General features: G+C 38.4%; 1 protein-coding gene across 1 annotated transcript in view; it reads left to right on the plus strand.

The window, feature by feature from the left end:
* lrp1.S (LDL receptor related protein 1 S homeolog) overlaps positions 1 to 24,799 on the plus strand; it is a 190,408-nt gene that overhangs the window by 86,525 nt on the left and 79,084 nt on the right. The window contains 13 exon segments of the mRNA XM_018250057.2: positions 776 to 1,012; positions 8,078 to 8,258; positions 9,021 to 9,243; positions 10,093 to 10,282; positions 10,619 to 10,744; positions 11,372 to 11,512; positions 12,504 to 12,629; positions 12,759 to 12,875; positions 14,444 to 14,524; positions 17,789 to 17,956; positions 18,298 to 18,480; positions 20,352 to 20,552; positions 22,132 to 22,377. Of these exon segments, the coding sequence (XP_018105546.1) occupies positions 776 to 1,012; positions 8,078 to 8,258; positions 9,021 to 9,243; positions 10,093 to 10,282; positions 10,619 to 10,744; positions 11,372 to 11,512; positions 12,504 to 12,629; positions 12,759 to 12,875; positions 14,444 to 14,524; positions 17,789 to 17,956; positions 18,298 to 18,480; positions 20,352 to 20,552; positions 22,132 to 22,377 (2,220 nt within the window).

A 24,799-nucleotide genomic window follows, 5' to 3' on the forward strand; every position in this document is an offset into this window, starting at 1 on the left:
GAAAGAAATGCTAAGCTGAGAAAGCAGACTTATGAATCATTTGAAAAACTATAAGAAAAAAGCATATAGTGAGAACGGTGTACCCACTGTTTGTGAACTATATGTATATTATAAGTCAAGGGCCCTCCTCCTTGGCTGGTGGACCAGGGCCTACCCGTTTTTTTCCATTGTCCTGCGGGCTTAGTCTGAGGCTGGCACTAGTCCAGACAACCCGACTTTTAAAAAAGGAAACATCCGGTTACTCCATCCCCAGTGGGCCAGAGCGCAGGATCTGAATTGAGTTGTCATTTTGAACTATTAAGACTTAGGTTTGTTTCCAGAAATATTAAATGAATAGTATGGCCTTCCTAAATATACAGAGAATGATGTACCCGCTGTATTTACCAAAACAAAAAACTAAAATTCCTCCAACATAAATTAATGAAAAATAGGTGTATAGATGATTATTTGCTGTACCATAGTTTTGGCAAATTGACTTTTTCTTAGAGGGTTATAATGGAACAATACCATAAATGGCATGTGTGACAGATAAAACACTTTTCAAATAACCCATCTCCCACAAACTGTAGACCCCTTGAGCAAACAAAAGTCTAACCACTGACTACACCGGTACTTGCTGTTGTTTGTGCGGTTTCTCACTTTAAAATCATTGCTTACAAATAGTGACAAATGAAAGTACTGTCCCTGTAAATTGGACAGGGTTGGCAACATTGGCCAAAGGTTAGGAACTGAAACACTCTTGACTGTATGAACTTTGTGTTTTTATTTCATTCAGAACCAGAGCATGAATTATTCCTGGTTTATGGCAGAGGACGTCCCGGTATCATTCGAGGGATGGACATAGGCGCAAAAGTACAAGATGAACACATGATCCCCATAGAGAACCTTATGAACCCACGGGCACTTGATTTCCATGCAGAGTATGGATTTGTATACTTTGCTGATACAACCAGTTACCTTATTGGGCGCCAGAAAATTGATGGGAGTGCTCGAGAAACCATCTTGAAAGAAGGTATGGACTAAATAATGCTTGCAATTTAAAAAATAAAAAAATGTTTTTGTGAACTATGGACTTATAAACACTAATTTTGAGGATTCTTCATCTGGCATGATGCCAAGAAATTGATGAATTGTTGTGGTGCCACTTTTCAAAAAAGGATCCAGTTCCCAGCATGAAAACTATAGGCCAGTTAGTTTGACATACTTGAATATGTTGAAATTGATTGCGTGATTTTATGTGTAATAACTAACTATTCGCCTTCTACGAGGAGGTGATCAGATACCTACACTGCGGAGTGACTGTGAATGTGATCTACTTTGAATTTGCTAAAGCATTTCATACAGTACCTCGCAGAAGGTTACTGATTAAATTAAGGCATATTGGCCTAAAACATTTTGTACTAGGATAAAGAACTCGCTGAAGGACAAATAATAAAGTGTGGTCGTCAATAGAGCATTTTCTAATTAGAGTAGTGTTGAGTATTGCAGGGATCTGTCCTTGCCCTTTGCTTTGTAACTTGTTTTTAATGAAATGGAGGTGGGCATTGTAAAATTGTCTCTATTTTTGCTGACAATGCTATATTATCGTTATTTACAGTAAGGGCAGTGAGATTGTGGAATACCCTGCTAGGTGATATTGGGGATGGCTTATTCTGTTAATGCCTTTTAGGGGGTTTGGATGATTTCTTGAACAAGCATAATATCCAAGGCTGATGTTAAGATCTACAGTTCGTTTAGTATAAGTGTCAGTGTGTATACAGTTTACATATGTAAATAGGTTAGTATCTCTATATAAGTGCACTGGGTTACATTTGGAGGAGCTGACCTTGATGGACTTTTTTTTAACCAAAATGAAATGGGTAACTATGAAACTTGATGTAATAAAAGTGGAGGGTTAAAAAGGCTGTGGACAGTGCTTTGTTTTCTAATCTGGCAGCGGAGCTGATGAGGTGGGGGTTATCCCCCTTAGCATTTGACACATGGCAAAATTGTCCTTTTTGCTTAGGGGCAAGGGGTTGCTGGAGGGCTGCTGTACTGTATCCACAATGCAGTTCTTCATGTGTAGAGCCATAATTACTGTCCAAGCGTTTCCGTGCTGATTGTAGCATGCCTGGGATAATAAAGAGAGCATGACGTGCAAGACAAACAGTTGGTGGGAGTATAACATAAAACAGTCTGTGTGGCCATCATAGCAATGATTTATAATGATTTTATGCTCTCTTGCTTGCACCACGACATTCAGGAAAAATGATGGATAAATGTTAGGTGAATAGAGAATAGACTGCCAAATTATTCCCTTTCCCTCCTCCCTTGTTAATTTAGTAGGTTCCAAACATGTAATAATTGTAAATGTGAAGTTTTTATTTTTACAAAAGAAAACAAAAACCAAAGAGAAAAACGGCAAAACACTGAGAAGACAACGTTAAGTGGTTTTCCCTCTCCTAGGGCTGATGTCATCCAATAACGGTTGACATGTTCGAAAGACGAGCTGCTTTGCACCATCTCACACATCACACCTAGTTAATTCTTTTATGCTTGTGACATGAGCTGTCCAACCCAGTAAAGCTAATTAACTAGGTGTAAAAATAAAAACTTCACATTTACAATTATTACATGTTTGGAACCTACTGAATTAACATTTTTGAAGGTATAGGGGCTTGCCCGGATATCACTGTTGTTTCAGCTACCAAAATGAATATTGTCCTGTGTGCTAAAGTCTTTAATGAAAATAATCATAGAAGCAATGATCTGGTACCATCTCATAGCTGGAGCTAGATTGTATTAAAATAGTGACGTCATAAAAAGAAGTCTATGAAGTACATTTGCTGGGCGAGGATCAAAAAAAAAAAAAAACCTACTTGGAAGACCATGCCCATCAAGATTATTTATTTTCATACACTTATTATTTACAGTATGAAATTCACAACCTTAATAAAACTGTAAATAAAGCAACGCTATGTTGCAATTCATATCAATTCCGCTTAAAACTTTTTATATAAACTTCATCTCATGGAAATCTAAAAAACCTTTTAGTTTTATGAACAGTTTTAGACTGCTTATACCAAGCTTTCAACTCAACAGCCATCTTTCAAAGTCAGCGTGTCGGTGGCCCTAGGGTTAATTGACGATGCATGTTGGGCATAGTTAGATAAGGTTGCTGATATTCTTACTCTGAATGATATCTATTGAGCTGGTATTAGAAGTTGAAAACTGCTAATACCCAATAAACCATTTAGACAATACAATTCAGCTGCAGGAGGCAAATGTCTTGGGGGAAAATCGACAGGGCAAAGATCCATCGTGCGGCACTCGATTTCTCTTCCCTGGCTATCTCCTATAGAAGGCAGGAATATCGATAAGTTATTTCTTAAAGGAGAAGGAAAGTTACGGAGCCATTTTATTGCCAATAGATTAGCTGCAATAGTGCAAGCTAGAATGCAATATTTATTCTGTAGAATGTTTTACCATACCTGAGTAAAAAGCTCTAGAAACTATCTGTTTGTTTAGGATAGGAGCTGCAGTATTAATGTGGTGTGACATCACTTCCTGCCTGAGTCTCTCCCTGCTCTGGGCTCAGATTACAGCAGAGAAGGGAGGGGGCGGGGGAAGAGGAGCAAACTGAGCATGCTCTTGCCCAGGGCAATGAGTTTTAAGATGAAAACAGGAAGTCTGATACAGAAGCCCATGTGTACACAATAGAAGGAAAGAAATGCAGTGTTTCTTTTGACAGGGGACTCAGAGCAGCATTACTTTGGGGGTTTACTGGTATATGTAGATGGACCTTTCTGATAAGGCTTACTTAGTTTTAACCTTTCCTTCTCCTTTAATAAAGACTTTGCGAATTTGAAGTTAAATGTGTTATTTTTTGTTATGTACAAATTTTTTTTTATGTTACTGGTCCTTTAAAAGTTAATCCATCTACTGATGATAATATGTGTTTTAGCTGTCTCTTGGCAAAATCCATCCAGTACTTTATTGCAGAGATTCTAGATAATACAGAGCCATTGTCCAACAAGATAAGGCAGGATCCGTTATCACTTATCTGAATGACTCGCTAACATTAATATTAATAGCACAACACTTGTAGATGCTCAGAGAAGCTTACTAGAGATGGGCGAATTTTTTAGCCTCGTTTCACTGAAAAAATGATGCCCATAGACTTGTATGGCGGCGTGCGTCAAAAAAAAAAAAAGCGCGTCAAAACAATTTCGTACAGAGGGGGGTGGGGGGCCCGGCTGCGCGTCAAGCACCAGGGCCCGCCCCCCTCTAGTTAAGTTACTGAATTGAGACTTGAGGTTTAAAGGAGATCTAAACCCAAAAAAATAACAAAGGTAACGTTTTTCAGAGTGCTCCTCTGTTTCTCAGATAATAGCAGTTTTAGACTGCGAATACCAGGCTTTCGACCCAACAGCTCTCTTTGAGAAGCAGAGAATCTCTAACTCTAGGGTAAACAGGCAGACTTTGCAGGCAGAGCATAGTCTATTAGGGTCATTGATACTCTCACACACGTTAATGTGCTTTTTGTATTCTATGGTTAGTGCTAATTTAATATACAGTACATGGTGGTGGGTTGTGTCAGAATTGGCTGTGCTGTTCTTGATATCGATATTGATTGATTATGCAGATGCATGCTTTTGGCAAGGCCTGTGGATAACCAGAGTACGTCATTTCTTGCTTTTGTCGATTGAAATAAAGCTGTTGTCGTTGTTGGAATGCAGGTCATTACATGTTTTCCAGTATGCAAGTTACTAGCATTATGTTTAAGCATGAGACTTGTTTACTACACGAGACTCCATCTGGTGTTATGAATGTGTTCATGTTTCTATTTAATCTTGGAGCCAGGTATACGGTGCAGGTGGCCATCTAAGAGAAAGCGCAAGGAGAAGAGAAGTGTTTTTATATAAACGACTTTATAGGCTTACAGTGAATGTACCTGAGATGCAACTGTGAACTGGATTTGAAAATTCAACCCTTAATAAAGTTTTTTTTATTGTCTAAATAAGATAAAACTCTGAAACCACGAATGTCATTGAATTTATTAAAAGATCCAAATATAAAAAGTGTGAATAAAAAAACAATGAATGCGCTAAAAAATATGAATACCTCAAAAACTTCTAAAAAAAAAATTTCAGACAATTCCTAGAGAAAAAAATTCTGAAAAGTCCAATCTGATTAAAATCGATCCAACTTTTACTTGGCGAGGTTTGGTGTTAAAGGTTTTCTTGTTTTTTGGTTTTTTTCACTTAATATATTTCCAATTTTTAGAGCTTTTAAGAAATATAGGAAACCACAAATTTTTGGAGATTCAATTGGTCAATGTAGGTAAAAGTTGCCATAGTGTTAACCAGATTGCTAGTGTATTGTGGTATAGGATTTTACTAGCTTGTAATAAAAGTAGCCAAATTGGCCAAATTGTAGCGCCATTTGCTAAGGTTGTCACCTAGCTGGTATTTTTACTTAAAAGGGTACTTGATGATAATGTTAATAGGGTAAAAGATGGCAAACCTACCGTCTGTCTACACATGTGACATTCAAAAAACAGTTGATTTCTCTAATCATATTCAAGTGGATAACTAGTGGATACACACTCTTACTTTTTTTACCATCTTAGTCTGTTATAAATGTTGCTACTGCACTTGCACTCATCTCCATATCTCACCATTGCATATTGTATACTGCCCAGAGCAAATCCTTTTACTGGCTCCTAATTCCCTCTTAAATTCATACTACTAAGGGTAGGACTACACGGGCATCAAGTCGGATGCGACAGAACTAAGGTAAGTAATAACATTGTCGGATGTTGTTTCAGCGTTGATCCGACACGACTGTCGGATGCAGACGCTGCGGATCAATGCTACGACTTCATTCGACATTTGTATATCTTGCCTTATTTCCATCGCATCCAACTTAACGCCTGCGTGTTTGTGTAGCGCGTCGGATCACCCCGAAAACGCCCGTGTAGTCCTACCCTAATACTCGCACCCAAGGCGCATCACAAGAAAGCTCCTCCCTACATTTCCACTCTGATCTCAAAATACCCTTCAGGCAGCGCTGATTCTAATTAATGCGCCGACTGAGGTGGTTCCTTCAATTGCAGGCTGAGAGAAGCGGATCCACTCCGTGCCCCATCTGCATCGCTTTTGCTTGTGTGTAGTCACATGCGGCGGAGGTTGGTTCAAAGATGCCTCCTTTAACATGTTTGGGCTGACCTCCCCTCCTATTCCGCTGTGGGTGACTGCACACAGGTGGATCTAATTCAGATCAATTGAGATGGCACACAAAGTGAATCCACTTCTCTCAACCTGCAAAAAATACACAGGCTCAGAGCAGCGGAGCCTACACTGTGTGCCCATTGCCTCATGCCTCTTATGCTTTGGTTCTGATCTTACTTTCTTTCTCTCTTATTTCATCCCACTCTCAACTAGAAAACTTCACTTGTGTTGTCTTACATTACTTTAGATATTTACATTTTTACATGATTTTCTAGTAGACTTAAGGGATGAAGATCCAGAAAGATCCCTTATACGGAAAACACCTAGTCCTGAGCATTCTGGATAACTGGTCCTATACCTGTAACTGTGGGATGATCTCTTGCCTATACTTGACACTTATGTTTTTGTGTCCACCTTTGCAGTAAGATGTGAGCAAATGTCTTTGTACTCTAATAACTAGTAGTTTTTTTTATTAGGTACTTCCTAAAGCTAGGTAAATGTGTTTTTATGTATTTGCTGTTTTACCAGATGATGCACATATCAAAATACCCATTTCATTGCATTATTTCAGACTGTAAAGAGTACAGAACATTCCCCCATGCATATTTAAATGTAATGAATTATTAATAGGGGTCACTTGCAAAAGCTGACATGAAACAACATGTATATTTCAGCACATTTTATAGGGAACCAAGGATGATTTCTCTAAGAATAGTAAGTAATTTTAATAGAATAATAAGCCTTTTATAATTATTAGTATGCATGGAAAATAAACACAAATGTAATCTCATATTTATTTTCCCTTTAACACAACAAAAAAACAGGTTTGACACCTCCTCAGCACCCACCCATGTTATGGTATGACTTACAGAAACCTACAATGATATGAGCTTATGTTTTCCATCTGTATGCTTCGTTTTTTTTTTTTTTTTTTTTTCCTGTTTATCCCCATGCGGAGTAGAGGCACGTTGCTTCCTGTCCAAATACTTGGAAAATATCTGAGTTCTAAAGTTCAGCAACTTACAATCCTACCACTGTGTTCAATGCTCTGTCAGATACTAAGGGCTGTATTTATATATAGCCTTGTAAAATAGCATTGCAGATCATTACAATATGATGTGATAGATGTAAAATGTAGTTTTATTTATACTTCACCATTGTAGTCCTTGCGTGTTAAAGTATCTGCTTTTATATCTGATTGTATGCCATACTAAAAGCAAAAATTACACCAAATCAGATCTTGACCCATTGAGGGGTAATTCAGGTAGCAAAAGCACTTCAGGTATAAAAAGTGGTTTAAAATGCTATGAAAAAGAGGTGGCATCCTTTGTGCACCTTTTTCCAACTAGCACCAGAATTTCACACTTGCCACAGCACATTCACATAGAACAATAGAATTCTACCCGTATCTGACAATGGCCGATGTTTGGATGCCTTCAAAGGCACCCAATCAAAATTTTCTGGCAAGCCGACCGGTGCCCAAGTCTTCTGGCTATATCACCATACAAGCACCGAATATTGTTTGAAATTCGTTTTGTACAATATTATCAGTGCATCTATGGCCACCTTATGTGAAAGAGGTTGAACTTGTGGCTACCAACACTGCTATGCACCTTTGTCCTAGGAAGACTGGTACTGTGGAGCAGGACTTTGTAGGAAAACAATATTTCAACATGTTGGTGCTTGTGCAAGGGCCCCCTGTGGAAAAGGTACTGAGGTGTTCCCTGCACAACTAGAGGAATACCCAAAGATAACCAGGTTCACTGCTTGGTGAAACCATGCAATCCAAATTGTAGGCATGTGCAACCTCCTCTTTTATAAACCTCCTCTTTTGTAACTAGACTGTTCTTTATTATGCTCCATAGGTATCCATAATGTAGAAGGCATTGCTGTAGACTGGATGGGAAACAACTTGTATTGGACCGATGATGGCCCAAAGAAGACGATAAGCGTAGCTCGACTAGAGAAAGCTTCACAGACTAGGAAGACTTTGGTAGAGGGCAAGATGACTCATCCTAGAGCAATTGTGGTGGACCCACTTTATGGGTAAGGCATAGGAAAGACCTTGGTTATGGAGAAAAGAAGCCACCCAAATTGATTGATGATATTTTTTTTATACAAAATCTATGTCCTGTGTAGCTTATAAAATTAATATTTAATACACTCCCCATGCTACAGTATAATGTATGTAGGACAAACGATCATTTGGCAATTCGCTTTCTTTTTATGGCCATCTCCTATGCAAGCAATAGATATGGGAACCCTTTCAGAGTTTTTATTTTTTCTCCTTGTTAAAAGTGATGAGTACATGACCTTGTGATGCTAGATAATAGTAAAGCAGCATCTTTGCAACCATTTATTAAGTAGTTGCAGTCTATAGTGCTACAGTGCTAGAGGGGCATACAGTTGAGATCTCCCTCTCTTCTGTATATTTGCTTTGTGCAACCATAAAGTTACACCCTCCCCGCTTGCTATCTAAGAGACATGAGGATACACTTGATATTCCCTAGGGTGCAAGTACTAGAGCACTAAGGGCACTAAGGGATGCAAGCATTTGGGCTCCAGAAAATGCCATTCCCTGCACAAAGCATTGATCAGTAATGTCAGGGCTTTATTGCGGGCTTCACCTCCTGCCACTTCCTAACTTGTGTTTCTTAATGACTTGGTGGCACATGGGCTGTTGTGGTTTCCAGTATTTCCATATCCCAAATTCTTGTTAAAAAGTGGAAGTTTTGTAGGACAGTGTTTAGTGCAAGTATGGCCAACTTTAAGGAACTTATGCCATTAGAAACTCTGTTCTTCTTAAAGCTGGATGTACTGGACCGACTGGGAAGAGGATCCAAAGGAGAGCAAGCGTGGAAAGATTGAAAAAGCTTGGATGGATGGCTCCAACCGCGTTGTATTTGTCACATCTAAGACTGTTCTCTGGCCTAATGGATTAAGTATTGACATTCCAAACAAGATTCTATACTGGGTAGATGCTTTCTATGATCGTATTGAAATGATATACACCAACGGTACAAACCGCAAGGTAGGAACATATATAATCTGGGTTGTCCGTTGTATTTTTTGATGGGGAACACAAATTTAATTTGGAGAATTATACAGTACATACAAAACTGAAATAGCTTTTAAATGATGATATGGGGACCTGCTTAAAAAAAATTTTCATCAGACCTGTGTATTTTTAATAGAGTATGGCCTCTTATTGTTATATTCTATTGCAAAATGCATAGTGTTTAAAGAAAGACAATATTATCCCCCCACCATGGAACTATGGATTCGAAAAGGCAATTTGATTGCAATGCAAAGCTATCCAAAGTCAGAAATTCTTGAATAGATAAGGAATAGCTATTAACAAAGAGCAAGCATGTTGTATGGGGATGCTTTTCATTAGATGTTCAGAAGGAAGTTAATTGTATGAAATAGGTGCTTCATAAGTAGTTGACTCTGACCTAGAAAAAAATTAAACTGATATGAATTAACAATATGAAATTGTCTGCTATAAAACTGAGAGTCAGATTTAGACTAGGTGGTTAGGTACGTTTTCTTATATACAGGTGTAGGTCCTGTTATCTTCTGGATTATAGATCTTTCTGTAATTTGGATCTTGATAGCTTAATTCTACTAGAAAATCATGTAAACATTAAACCCAATAGGCTGCTTTTGCTTTGTTTGGATCAAGTACAAGGTACTGTTTTATTATTACATAGAAAAAGAAAATAATTTAAAAAAAAATTGGATTATTTGGATAAAATAGAGTCTATGGGAGACGGCATTGCCTTAATTTGGAACTTTCTGAATAACAGATCCATACCTGTACTGAAACATTTTTCAGAACAACAACTTTGGTCTAACCCGTTCTATCATATTCCCACAGCCTGTCTACGAAGGTCAGGAACTGAACCATGCTTTTGGCCTTTGCCACTATGGAAGCTATCTCTTCTGGACAGAATACCGAAGTGGTAGCATCTACCGGCTGGATCAAGTCTCCAAAACTGTAACACTTTTAAGAAATGAAAGGCCACCCATCTTTGAAATTAGGATGTATGATGCCCAGCAGCAGCAAGGTAAACTGTATGCCATAAAATTTGCCATAAAAATTGCATAAAACTGCATTTTCTACCTACTATTGAGTATATTGGAAGCTGACCTGTAGCTGCTGGTAGCCAATACCCCTGCACCACCAGGGATAGGATAGGGGAGTGGTGCTGGTGGTTTGGGGCATTGGGCACCTTTTCTGACTGCAGTATGAAGCACATTGTAGGGATATGAATTGTCTACTGCATCTCTTATGGGGAACCATGAACTCCAGTGTTTCTCATCACATTTAGGGTTATGTGACCACAATGAATTGGATTGTTTTAGACTGACTGTTAACTATGCATATGTTTTCCTTTTTAAAGTGGGCTCCAATGCCTGCCGTGTGAATAATGGGGGATGCAGTAGCCTTTGCCTTGCTGTTCCTGGGAGCAGACAGTGTGCCTGTGCTGAAGATCAGATTCTGGATGATGATGGTGTCACCTGCAAAGGTAGGCTTTTTTTTAGATCGCTCATCTTCTGTTTGGTATAGCAGCAAAACAATGTATGTTTATGTACTATGTATATGTTTTATTCATAGAGTCTGTTGTTTAACTCACAGCAGGGGAATGTCCTTCAGAAAATGGTATCAAATGACCTACAGGAAAATGTTCCAAATATATATAATCCATGCAATTTCAAATATGCAAAGTTTTCTCATTCAGTGTCCTAACAAATACACCTCAATGGACCTAGTGTATCAGGGGTTGCTAGTATGTGTAACTGAACTGTACAAAAAGATGGGAAACATCTGGGAGAAACATTGAATGTCACTTAACAGTGTGCAGCTGTTAAGTTATTGCAACTCTTTTCATTTTCACTTCCCTATTGTACAGACCTATGATATTTGTATGCAATGATGTTCTAATGATGTTCTTATGATGCTCTGCTTTGCATGATTTCCTAGTGGCTTCCCTTAGTTCTGGCTTTTATAGCAGCCATCAGCCTTCTCTTTAATTCCCCAAAGATAAATGCCGATGGATTTATAAGGCACAGCATTCCCTGGTGCTCTTCTTAATTAGCTCTGTTTTTAGGATGCCAAGCTCTGCAGCTCATCTTTTTTTTCCTTGTTTTTCAAGCCAACCCATCTTACGTCCCTCCTCCCCAGTGCCAACTAGGTGAATTTGCCTGTAAGAACAGTCGATGCATCCAGGAGCGTTGGAAGTGTGATGGTGACAATGATTGCTTGGACAACAGTGATGAGGCCCCAGAGCTCTGCCGTAAGTATTTGAGTGGGACAGATATATCTATGGGTCTGGATGTAGAATGTCTGGTCAGCTACAGTATACAGCTAATCAATTTCTCTATAGTCTACTTGCAAACAGCAGTGTGCTAGATTATATTTATTTACAGCACAATATGTTCTTAAATAAAAGAGTGATTTATTACTTGAAAGCCATACACCTTTCATAACCATTTGATGGCCTTGAGCACAACGCTTTCCACCATTGTTTTAATGGAAGAAAAATCAAATGCGCCTTGGGAATCGATCCAACTGTGCTCCTGGGTAGATATTGAAATACCATGCAGTGCTTCTGTGTTCAGAGGACAAGCTTCAAAAGCAGAGCTGTAAAACATATACAGTATTCTATTACCTTCTGTTTTTCTGAGTCAACCAAGGCAAGAGAGAAGCAGTGGCTGGTTATCTCCAGGCCAAAAAATGTACAAGATATGATTTGAATTACAAATTGATGAAAGAAGTTGTCTTTTTTTTCCCCTTCCTACTTCCCAGCTGAGCCACTTAAAGCTTGAGCCATAGAGGTAGTAAAGTAGTTTTTCTTCCCTGGTGTTTTGGTTCTTATTAATTCGATCTTAGAGATTGTCCATGGTGTAATGGAGACTGGATGACTGAGAAAGATAATGTGACAGGAACCATGAATACACAGGCATAATAGATGTGGGCAAGGATAGCAATATACAGCGTTTGCTGTTGGCTGATACTGTCCATTAAATATGTCCAATATTCATAACATGTTCGGCTGTGCGGTCTATGATATAATATCAAATGCATCTATAAAGGATTCTATAGGGACAAAAGATGTATGAAGACATATGAGGCATGAAAGTTCCAGATAAAAGAGCCAGACTGGCGAGGACAGGGAAAAGGGAATATGACATTATAATGATGACAAAGGCTTGTGCTGTACCTTATTTAAATTAATATTTTTTTGGGGGATTCATTCCTAAATTCTTTATTCTGTCCATGCCCAGATCAGCATACCTGTCCCTCCGACCGTTTCAAATGTGAGAACAACCGTTGCATCCCCAATCGTTGGCTGTGTGATGGTGATAATGATTGTGGTAACAGCGAGGATGAATCCAACTCTACTTGCTCAGGTGAAGATTAGTGTTTATTTCCTGCACTCTGATTTTCTACCTTAGTCTACATTTTGTATTTTTTTTATTTTGTAATGATTGCACTGTATACTGTATATCTCTTTATCTTCTTTTTATCCCTTTATACAGCTCGTACTTGCCCATCTAATCAGTTTTCCTGTGCGAGTGGTCGTTGTATTCCCTTGTCTTGGACCTGTGATCTGGATGACGACTGCGGTGATCGCTCAGATGAATCTTCAAAGTGCGGTAAGATCGATAACCTTCTGTATTATAGCATTTTCATACCAAACTCGGATACTCGAAATTGTAGTTGTAAGGACAGCAGGACTCCTTTGTTTTAGGTTCTGCCATCTCTGTGAAAACATTTTTACACCAATTTTGCACACACGATTCTAAAAATTTTTCTTTTGTGCACACGTCCAAGAAGAAATTAGAGGGAACATTGCTCCCAACCACCCAAAAGCCAATTGTTGTGAAGATCTTGGGCACTGCACATTTAGCAATGACTGGGGCAACTCACAGGTTTAACGGATTTTGTTCTGTCAATGCAATCTGCATACTTAAAATCCTTAATTGCTGTGGGAATTGAAGCTGTCAGAACTTGTCCCATATTGATGCAGAAATAACTCTTTAGCTTTGTCAATAGATGTGTGTTCATTTAATAGAGAAATTGTCCCTTTTCTTTGTATTTTATAATAAAGTAAATTGGTGATGCAGATGCAGTGTCAGGGCAGCTCAGGCTTTAACTACTGCGACTAGCTAATAGAGTATTAAGCTCATTAGCTGGCAGTGCGATACATTAATTTTATTAACTATGTAAATGAGCCATGAAGGGCTCGACCATGTTCAGTAGTTAAATCTTATACTGCCTTGGCTCTTCTTAGGTAAATATTTCTGAACTGGGTATCAAGGTAGCAGAGTGATCCCTTCAACAATTGGCATGGCATAGAACACCTAGTTCTGAAACTGAGAAATGTATTTGTTACTGAACATGCCTCTCTTGACATAAGTCAACATTCCCTTTAGTCTCCAGATGATAATAATACAGGTATGGGATCTGTTATCTGGAAACCATTTAGAAAGCTTCAAATCACTGGAAGGATAACTTCCATAGACTCAATTTTAAGTAGTAATTCACATTTTTGATTTCCCTTTTCTCTGTAATAATAAAATAATTAGAAAAAGGCCATTTCCTATAGACTCCATTTTAATGAAATAATTAGATTTTTTAATGATTTATTGTTTCTCTATAAAAATAGAACAGTACCTTGTACTTCATCCTAAAATAGAATGAATCCTTGTTGGAGGCATTACAATCCTATTGGTTTTCATTAATGTTTCAATGTTTGTTTTCTTTTTTTTTTTTTTTAAGTAGGTATGGAGGTGCAAGTTACAGAAAGATCTCTTATCTAGAAAACCCCAGGCCCAGAGCATTCTGATATGAGGTCCCATACCATACTTGAACCCTATTCATATAAAAGCTATATTTAATCCATATTGGAAGCAAAATAATTATTTTGGGTTTAATTAATGTTTACATTTTTTTCAGTAGACTAAATGTATGGAGATCCAAATTTCGGAAACATCTTTTGTCCAGAAAAAAAAGTCCTGTTATAGGGTAATAATAGGATAAAATATGGTTGCAAATTTATGCAAGATAGCTAGCCTTTCAAGCTCAGATAGGATACAAAAATAGATGGTACTGTACATCAGAAACCTGGAAGCAAGTAATCTAGACATAAGGCATTTAGAGAATCTCTGGAGAATTTAAGAGGTGCCCTACATTGGTTTACCATTTTACTTTCTTTCAACAGCTTATCCAACCTGCTTCCCTCTCACACAATTCACTTGTAACAGCGGGCGATGCATCAACATCAATTGGCGCTGTGATAATGGTAAGTGCACTAAACTGGCCGTTCTTACGTATAATGTCCGGCCACATATTTCACCAACCTCTAGTGATGAGCGAATTGCATTGAAGTCAATGGGTGTCAAAATTGTTTTATACGCGACAAAAATGGGCGCAACTATTTTTTCTCACTCCAAATGCATTAAAGGAGAAGGAAAGCTACGGAGGCATTTTATTGCCAATAGATTAGCTGCAATAGTGCAAGCTAGAATGCTATATTTATTCTGTAGAATGTTTTACCATACTTGAGTAAAAATCCTTAGAAACTCTCTGTTTGTTTAAGATAGGAGCTGCAGTACTAACATGGTGTGACATCACTTCCTGCCTGAGTCTTTCCCTGCTCTGGGCTCAGATTACAGCAGAGAAGGGAGGGGGGGAGGGAAGAGGAGCAAACTGAGCATGCTCACGCCCAGGGCAATGAGGTTTAAGCTGAAGGCAGGAAGTCTGATACAGAAGCCCATGTGTACACAATAGAAGGAAAGAAATGCTGTGTTTCTTTTGACAGGGGACTCAGAGCAACATTACTTTGGGGGTTTACTGGTATATTTAGATGGACCTTTCTGATAAGGCTTACTTAGTTTTAATCTTTCCTTCTCCTTTAAACTCAATGGGCTTTTTCTTGTGGCAACTTTTTTGTCTCAGCTCAATTTTGACTTGGCGACCTTTTGTTGTGTCGAAATCCATGCCTGGCAAAAAAAAAAAACACTACCAACCTCATTTCAGACTAAAACTGGACACATCTGCGATGATTTGGATGGCCTATTTGCCTGACTGTGTTTATTTCTATACAATTTAGACTGCTAACAATCTATGATGTTGCAGTAACATATGCAAAAGTGCGCACCAATGATGTACTTTTAAACCCTTTACCCAGTTGCAGCCAAAATATGTACATAGTTACATAGTTACATAGTTAAATTGGGTTGAAAAAAGACAAAGTCCATCAAGTTCAACCCCTCCAAATGAAAACCCAGCATCCATACACACACCCCTCCCTACTTTTACGTCTTTGTTATTACTACTACTATTACTGAAAACTCATGCCAGACTTGGGATTGGACATTTTCTGGAGGAATGAGCTTTTAATTAGAAGCAAATCATAAATGCCAGAGATTTATTGGAGCTCATTTAATAACACTATCCTCAATATCCTCTTAGTGCAGTGACTAGTAGCAACCAGTCAACAATATGCAGGTAGCATACAGAAAATCATTATCTGATAAGGTCCTATGGGGTCATTCACAAGTTTGCCCACTGTTAATAAATGAGTTTTGCATCATGACAAAAATGGAATTGCCAGCAGAACAGAGAATTAAACAACCAGACAGGTACAGTTGCAATCATATTTGATTTGCCGCTTTCTCTTTACCTGTACTGTATGTTTATGGGAAGACCATATTTCCTAATCAGCACCTTGTCCAGAAATAGAAAATCTTATCCAAACACTCTTTCACTCAGCTACTGAGGTATTTACCAGCATATCTGTAATGGAGATGCTTGTGAGGCCTCATGTGATACCCTAAAGGCACGTTTATTCACTACATCAGAAACTATTCAGATCGTTCAAATGTCCTTCTAGTTTTTGTGCTGTGTGTGTGTCCTCTCTGTTATCTTGTTTTTTTGTGCATTGTGTTGAATGTCGTGTCTTGGGTTGGTTTCTGTGGGTTTCAGAAACAGATTGTGGGAATGGCTCTGTCCAAAGCCTGCCGGTTAGTGCATAGCTCAAAATGCACCATAGGAATGCTAGAAGCTAGATGTAGCAGAGCGATGTTCTGTGCTTTATTTTCACAGCCAGATTTGATCTTAATCGAATACTAGGAAAGCAGCTCTATGTGTTGTATAGTTACAACAGGGGCCTTTATGTGACATCTTCAGTATATTAAATTAGAAACTGATACTACATTGGACTTTTTGCAGTCAACTGTGAACATTGTTTGAAAATAATAAAAACAAACAAAAGAAAATGAACAGTGGTTTGATGGCAGTCACACACAATGCATCCTCATGCCACACAACTGCATCCAAGGCCATTCTAGGGAAAGGTTTTCTGTTCAAAAACAGTGTTTTTGAAAATTACAAAAAGGAATACCCATTATTCTCTTTCAGGGCAGCCGAGTCCTTTTTAGTGCAGCAGCGTGACAATGGGACAAGGCCTCATTGAAAGAAAATCCATCATTATTTTAGACACATGGCAGATGATGAGGTGGTTGCTTGAATACAAAGCAGGACAAACCATTCAGATGTGATGCAAGGTTTAATGAACCAACTTCTGCTAAATCTGACATGTACCACTGTGTGTAGTTAGAGGTCATGGCTGTAAAGAATTAACAAAAAAAAAAAAGAGTGGAAGGATTGAGAGGATTAAAAAAAAAAAATGACCACCAGTTATATGTCTGGAAACAATAAAATAATATTCAGTTGACAGTAAATGAGAAACCCTTGCTCCACTAAATTTCTCCATTGATTGTAACATTGTTTTGGTTCTCTGTTTTGGATTGAGGTCCACTAAGGTTTGGTAGGGAGCTGTCTCTACACATGGTGCATGTGCTGATCTATGCAGTCTCTGTGTGTGTCTCCCTCTCTCTCTGTGCAGCTAGAGTTTGGGAATGCATAAGCATTTGCTATAACCGTGCCTTGGTTGGGAGGGTCTGGCTTTCCTGCTTGCTTTCAGTTGGACTTCCTATTGCACATTTTCTATGGATATTTTCATTTGTATGACCAACTATGATTTTTTCAGCCGTGTTATTAGTTTTTAAAAAGCAACATATTTAAGTGAAAATAAAATTTTTTCAAAACATGATGCCATGAACAGTTCCACCAATATGTCTGGAGGATTTCCCCTAGACCAGTGCAGGTGAATTAGTGTATGGTTGGGTCATACTGCGAGTTCCAGTCATGCTGCTAACTGATCCACCCGTTCTACGTCATTACCCTATTTATATCCAATGTTGGTGGGTATGAGAGGGCATTCTTTAAAGCAAACACTTTAAATTATGAGTGAGAACTGGCCATTTTTGGAATCTGTTTTCAATAGAAGTCTAGCAATTCAGAGCTGGTTACTTGCTCAAATATATTGGTCAGATATATTTAAAATGGAACAGACTACCAGATGCATTTCCAGAAGAACAAGCTAAGTACAAGTTGGTTTTGCTTTCAGGTGACCAACTCAGATTTACATTTTGCTGCTTTTTTTCATGCATTGCCTCCTTAAGTTTCTTTCTATTCCTTTACACCAATGTTTCTTCTTCAGACAATGACTGTGGGGACAACAGCGATGAGGACGGGTGTAGCCATTCCTGTTCCAGCACTCAGTTCAAGTGCAATAGCGGTCGCTGCATCCCTGAACACTGGACATGCGATGGAGACAATGACTGTGGGGACTATAGTGATGAGACTCATGCTAATTGCACCAATCAAGGTAACAAGATAAGCGAGCCCCTTTTCTGTCCGGTTTGAACTCATTGAACCAAGCCATGCAGCCTTCATAAAAATGGCTCATTTTTGTAGCTTTCATTTGGAGTTCAGTAATGTTAAAAATATTCTAACACCACCCCCATGCTCCAGTAATTGGACAGAAGTCAAGGATCTCTTACTCCCCAGATGTTGGTGGATCAGCTGTGTCTGTTTATATGTCCTAGTGTGGGTCATTACACACATTTCTTCAGGACAAAAATGTCATGTATAATGTGAGACAACCTATTTTTCTGTTCTCCATACTGTGCATAATAGAAAAAAATCATATGGTCTCTGTTTATACAGCTACTCGTCCACCTGGAGGCTGTCACATCGATGAATTCCAATGCCGTTTAGATGGGCTCTGTATCCCTAGCCGCTGGCGCTGTGATGGGGACACTGATTGCATGGACACAAGTGATGAAAAGAACTGCGATGGTGTTACACATGCTTGTGATCCCAATGTAAAATTTGGCTGCAAGGACTCCGGTAAGATAACTGTTTAAAACTTGCAAATTGTTTAATTAATTCCCTTTACAGTGTATATATACTTGTTTTCCTGATAAATGTATACTTGCTGTAAGCCACACTTTATGGTCAAATTAATTTGACACCTGCTGTCCAACATCTCATTGCAAAAGCAGGGGTATTATTATGTATTTTGGTTCATGCTGCAACACCTATGTGCCTGCTTTGCAGTCCAGTTTATTCCACACATATTAATTTTGGTTGATTCAGAACTTTGTGCAGGCCAATCAAGTTCTTCTATTTGTAGCTTATCAAACTAATTTGGTATGGACCTTACTTTGTGCACAGTGCTATTATTCTGCTAAAAAGGGAAGGTCTTTCCAAACTCTTGCTAGAAAGTAGAAAGCACAGAATTGTCAAGAAAGTCTGAAGTGGCACCTGTATTAGCAGCGATGGTTGTGGCTTAAATAACCATTTTTAATAAGAAGGGGTGTCTACATGATTTTGACTCTATAGTACACATTGAAATTGGAACCCCATGAAAAACGATTAACTGCTGCACAAAGTATGATTAAAAGATTTCAAGAGGCCTGGCCAACCACCAGTGGCCGGAAATAAATCACTACATGTATAGCATTAACAGGAAGAACCCTTTTTGTGGTTTTTACAGAGAGATAGTTCTGCTTTCTCTCTCAGCATAGCTGGTGGCATAGGGAATTTCACCCTACAAAGCATTATTCTATTATTCATTTGGATGTGTTTTCCAAATAATGAATGGTAATTCAGTCTCCTTTCAAAACCACTGACTTTTGGTTAAATTATGGAAGTCTTAACTGCGATAGGAATGTCCAGCAAGTAGCTCTCCAAGACTGCAGCAGGCTATACACATTTATGGTTGGATAATTCCTCATATTCATAATTTTTGCATTTCAGTATGTTTAAAATTCATAATGCAGAAATCTCCACTATGTACTGGCCATTTTTAGCCCCACTGTGCACATGCTACCTGAGGGTTACTAATGTGTAACTGGTATATTTGATAACATTAGTTTCTAATAGTTCTATGATGCTGCTGAGCAATGTATCAACGAGTGTATCAGATTTTAACACTTTATCCTAGTGATGGAGGAAAATGAAAGGAATTCATATTTAAAGTTGTAAATGTTTTATGATGGCAAACTACCCCTGTACCTACAGAGTTCACATGCAACTTTTTAGGCACCTTTAAAAAGTGTCTCCTGTAATATAAAACATTAGAATTTGATCTGCTGTGTGCTTATTTATAGCATAGTTGTCTAGTTTTTAATGTGGCAATACTTGATTTGAGACTGCTCATATCAGATTTTTGATTCAACATTGGTCTCTGAAAGAGAGCCAAGGTGCATAGACAGTTAGGGTGTTCCATTCACTGTGCTGTTGAGCCAAAGGCCTACTATTAGCACTTTAAAACTCAAAAAAACTTCTCTCAGAAACGACTAAAATGAATGTTTTAAAAAAAAAAAATGCTGTAGACATAGATTCTCTTTTAAGATCTATGCAACCAAACTAAGTTAGAGAACAGGGTAGCATCGTGGCACAGAGGTTAGTATGACTGCACTGAGGTCTGACATGGAAATTCCCCACTGCAATACAATAAAAACAATACCTGTTAGCACTAAGTAAGTTAATAAGGCTTATACGTTTTCTCATGAAATATGTTCCATTGTCTCCACAAAGTGTGCCCAAGGAGCAGTAACCAATGGCAACCAAAAAGATGTTTGCTTTTAAGCAGGTGATCTGTAAATGCTACCTGCTGATTGGTTGCAATAGGTTAGTGCACCTAGATACCAAAAACATCTATCAGTCATTTTACATGAAGGTGTTTCAGTGTGAGTTCTCTATCTTCTTGACAGCCAGGTGCATCAGTAAAGCCTGGGTATGTGATGGAGACAGCGACTGTGAAGATAATTCCGATGAAGAGAACTGTGAATCTCTAGTGTGCAAATCTCCATCTCACACTTGTGCCAACAACACTTCCATCTGTCTGCCTCCAGAGAAGCTCTGTGATAGAAAGGATGACTGTGGAGATGGTTCTGATGAAGGAGACCTGTGTGGTATGTATGGCTACTGACTGGTGACCATGGAATGCATCCCTTCATATATACACTGATGAGAATGTAGACGACTTTTTGTAGCTAAACCTAGAGATTTGTTTTATTAAATTATGCTTATTCTTTGATTTTGGACTGTTAATGTGTCAGTTTTCAGGAGAGTGAATAAGAGTTCTATACCCTTACTCAAGGCTAAAATAAGTGCATGGAAGGAGACCATATTTGTTGAGGACCGCTTCTCTGTTGTATATTACTGCAGGAGCATGTGCATTTAAAACCGATCTGGACATGGCTTCAACTGTGCATGCTTCTTGTCACAGATTAAACAGAAGATCCTTCTAAGAAGCCAGATTACTCCTGCCAACACACATGCAAGTCTGCATTTTTAAAGATGGTACACACAGAAGGGCATTCACAGGTTGGGTCCTCATTGAAAGGATGGTGGAAAGAGATTTTCTGTGCCCTCTGCTTTTCCAAAATTGCTGTATATAGTCATAGTCATGTTGGCATAGACTTATGAGTTTTCCCTGCTTGCCTATTATAAGTACAAAAGAAGCCACAGTAATATCACACCGCATCCTCTCAACTACCAGGCCAGGTCCCCTGCCGGCTTCCTTTTCTGGGAGATAAAGGTCTTTTGACATGCTTGCTTACTGGCTGGGCACATAGTTCTACCAGAACTTTGGGAAAATACAACAAAAGCAAATAAATATACATTAAGATATTAAAATGCTTATTATAATAACATTTTATAGTTCTTTTCTCCTGTAGACTTCAAAGGCCGTTTTAGCAGTTCCAAGCATGATGCATGACTATGGGGTCATAAAGTTACCTGAATGCTAGCAATTTATTGGTGTGTTTCTCGCAGTAAATGTCTGATTGATATGGGCATGGTCAGGGCTCATGCATTTGAAAGCATTATCTTTATCCAAAAAATGTGCTGCCCGAGCAGTTACCAATATGCAGTTGTTTTTACAAGGATCTGCCCTTCCTAAGCAGCTGTATTGTTACCAGTGCTATGTCTTCTCACTATCGGGTAAGGTAATGTTTCAGATACTTAGCGTCACAAGTACTTGGCCTGTCTCTACTTGGTTATTTAGATCAACAGGACCATCACCAATTTCACTTCTGCTCCTAGCCAACTCTGCACCTAAGTCCAATATTTTATATATTTGTTTTTAAAAATTCAGGCAATCTGGCAGATTTATTAAAACATTCTCTTACCTAATCTTATCTAGGCTCAGTGTCCACTTATTCCAATCTCATACACTGGAAGCTAATAACAGGTGGCTAGGTTTCTTTAATAATCTCCCTAAAGCCTGTTGTATGCAGGTTGGTGGAATTTAGTCCTCCAGGCCATTCATGTGTTCTCTTATGATGTTTATATAGTTTCATATGTTAAGAAACATATACATTGCCAAGATGGGGGGGGGGGTGGAATTTCACTCTGCATTTCCTTGCCAAGATAATGTGTTGTATATTGTTTTAGTAGGATATAGTATAGTTGTTTACAGTGAAATATGACCAGATTAGCATGCTTTCTCTGTATGTGACTGTATTTATTTCCCTGTTTTGTGAATAGATCAATGCTCACTAAACAATGGTGGATGCAGCCATAACTGCACTGTTGCACCAGGCGAAGGGATTGTGTGTTCATGTCCTTTGGGGATGGAGCCAGGATCTGATAACAAGACTTGCCAAATCCAAAGTTACTGCGCCAAGCATCTGCGCTGCAGTCAGCGGTGTGAGCAAGAAAAGGACACGGTCAAGTGCTCATGCTATGAAGGATGGATGCTAGAGCCAGACAAAGAGAGCTGCAGGAGTCTAGGTGGGTAGCCAGGAGGTCCTCATTTTCTTTAGTTTGGAATAGGTTAGCTGTCTATCAGCGTGTGTTATTGTCTCTAGAAAGTTCTCACCATCACACAGAGGGCATATCATGGAAGAGTAATATCAATTACTGAAAATGGTAGGTAATATTAATTTTAATTTTACTTCAACAAAGTAGTTTGAATAACTAGTGATGAGCAAAATTTTTCACCAAGTCACAACGAAAGTGACGCAAATTGGAGAAAAAAAATGTCACTGTACAGAAAAAAATTTCAAATTTTTGACGCCCGTAGACTTTAATGCTTTTCCACAAATTGCCGTTTTGTGAATTTACAGTGAAGAGAAACGGGTCAGATCCGTCCATCACTATAAAGAACTACTGTAACCATATTGACCTTATTTGTGGCACCACCAGGGTGAAGACAATATTAGGGAGCGGCATTATTAGAATTAATCATGCATACTTTGTTGCTGCCTAAATATGCTAAACCCTATGCATGTTTACTATTTCTGTTGTGGTGTTTCCTATTTTAGCAGGAAATGTTCATTAGTTATAAGATTTTTATTTCTATTAAGTGTTTTAATGAAAATAAATGCTTCATAGTTGCAATAGCTGGGCCTTTGTCGTACAGTCCAAAGCGCTAATACAAGGGGAAATCCTTATACTAGTACCTGAGGCCATTAGTTTCAAGCAAATAAGTTCAGTCGGCTTTTAGTGTGTGCCAAAGAGAACCGTGACCCAGCTATTCATTCAGACTCTGTCCCTCTCCGAGAGGCACATTCAGCATATAAACAAGGCCATATAATAGACCAATTGTTCTAGGAAATAGGTGCCAGAATTTGGGATTTCTGCTTGTTTTGAAGATGCATAGATCATTTTTAAGTCTCCCATGGAAAGTAACAGTCCAGCAACATGCATCAAAGCCGTTTTGAACTGATAATGGAATAGAAATGTATGTTTTAGGGGGAGGACATGGGCATTTGAGAAAGTAACGGTAAAGGCAAAAATAATCCAGTCTGCTTTACACCAGGAATGTATAATCTGCTACTGTGTTAGGCAGCTGGTCCCTGACCCAGATTAAGCTCCCCTATTGAATATTTAAAAACATTATTGGAATGTAGTTGTTTGTTACTATATTCAGCTTCCGTAGACTTCCATGTGTACAGTGGTTTCATTTATGCCGCCTTCATTGGCTTTGTTAATTTACCCTGTATTGTGCAGTAATAGTGCTTAAATTGAATCTCTATGCCATGCCATACAAGATATTTCAAGTCAAGTGGATTTTATTGTCATTTCAGCCATATACAGTAAATACAGTACATAGAAACAAAATGGCGTTCCTCCAGAACCCCCCCGTGCTATACAACAACTCTAGTACACGGTCATGCTGGGCAAAGTGGACATTTCAGTTCCTTATGAATATATTCAGTTCAGTCCTTGGGAGTTGAGATATCTGAACTGAATATATTCATAAGGAACCAACAGTCAGAGTGCAGTAGAAAGCTGGAAAGAGGCAAATATAATTCAAAAGCAGGGCGAGATGAAAATAAAATGGAAAATAGTTATTTTTGTATTTGTTAATATTGTTTATTTATAAAGCGCCACCATGCACAAGCACATGCACATCAGTCCATTTGTTGTGCTGGAGGCTCGAGGAGGTTACTGTGAAACAACTGTAGCAAAATGACTATTCACTTTTCCTTTCACTAAACTCTACTGCCTTCTAGCAACAATAAGGTGGTTCCCATCTTATTGAGGACACTCCGTTTTTATAAAGCTCATGTGGCATGTAATCATGATAGGACAGATATATCATTGTGCAGAAGTATATACGCAGTCTTGGGTGACTTTAAAGGGGGACTATCGCGAAAATGAGAATTTAATATAAGCTTCCTCATACTGAAATACAATTCTTATTCTAAATACAATCAATTAAAAATTCTGCATTGTTTCTGAAATAATCAAGTTTATATTCACATTCTGTCGTTATGCAACAGTTGGGTGTCAGAATGATCCAATATATGTTATAGGGGGGCTCCTTTTGCCTAAAAGCTCACTCTTATTAAAATCACCAGAAATCATGTCACTCTACATGCAGAATTTGTGCAAAAGGCAGTTATTTTGTTTGTATTTGAATCCGTTATTTGAGGGAGCTCTAATACATCTGCTAGGAAAGGGAGCCCCTCTATAAGATAGATTGGACCATTCATCTGACACCCAACTGCTGCATGAAGACAGAATGAAGAGAAACAGATGCTGAGAGAGGGATAGTGAATATAAACGTGATTATTTCAGAAACAATGCAGAATTTTTAATTGATTGTATTTAGAAAGTTTCTTACTTCAGTATGAGGAAGCTTATATTAAATTTTCATTTTCTGATGTAAATATTTAAAGAGATACTGACATCAGAAAATAACCTT

The sequence above is a fragment of the Xenopus laevis genome, chromosome 2S (genome assembly GCF_017654675.1).
Source record: "Xenopus laevis strain J_2021 chromosome 2S, Xenopus_laevis_v10.1, whole genome shotgun sequence".
Taxonomy (NCBI): Eukaryota; Metazoa; Chordata; class Amphibia; order Anura; family Pipidae; genus Xenopus; species Xenopus laevis.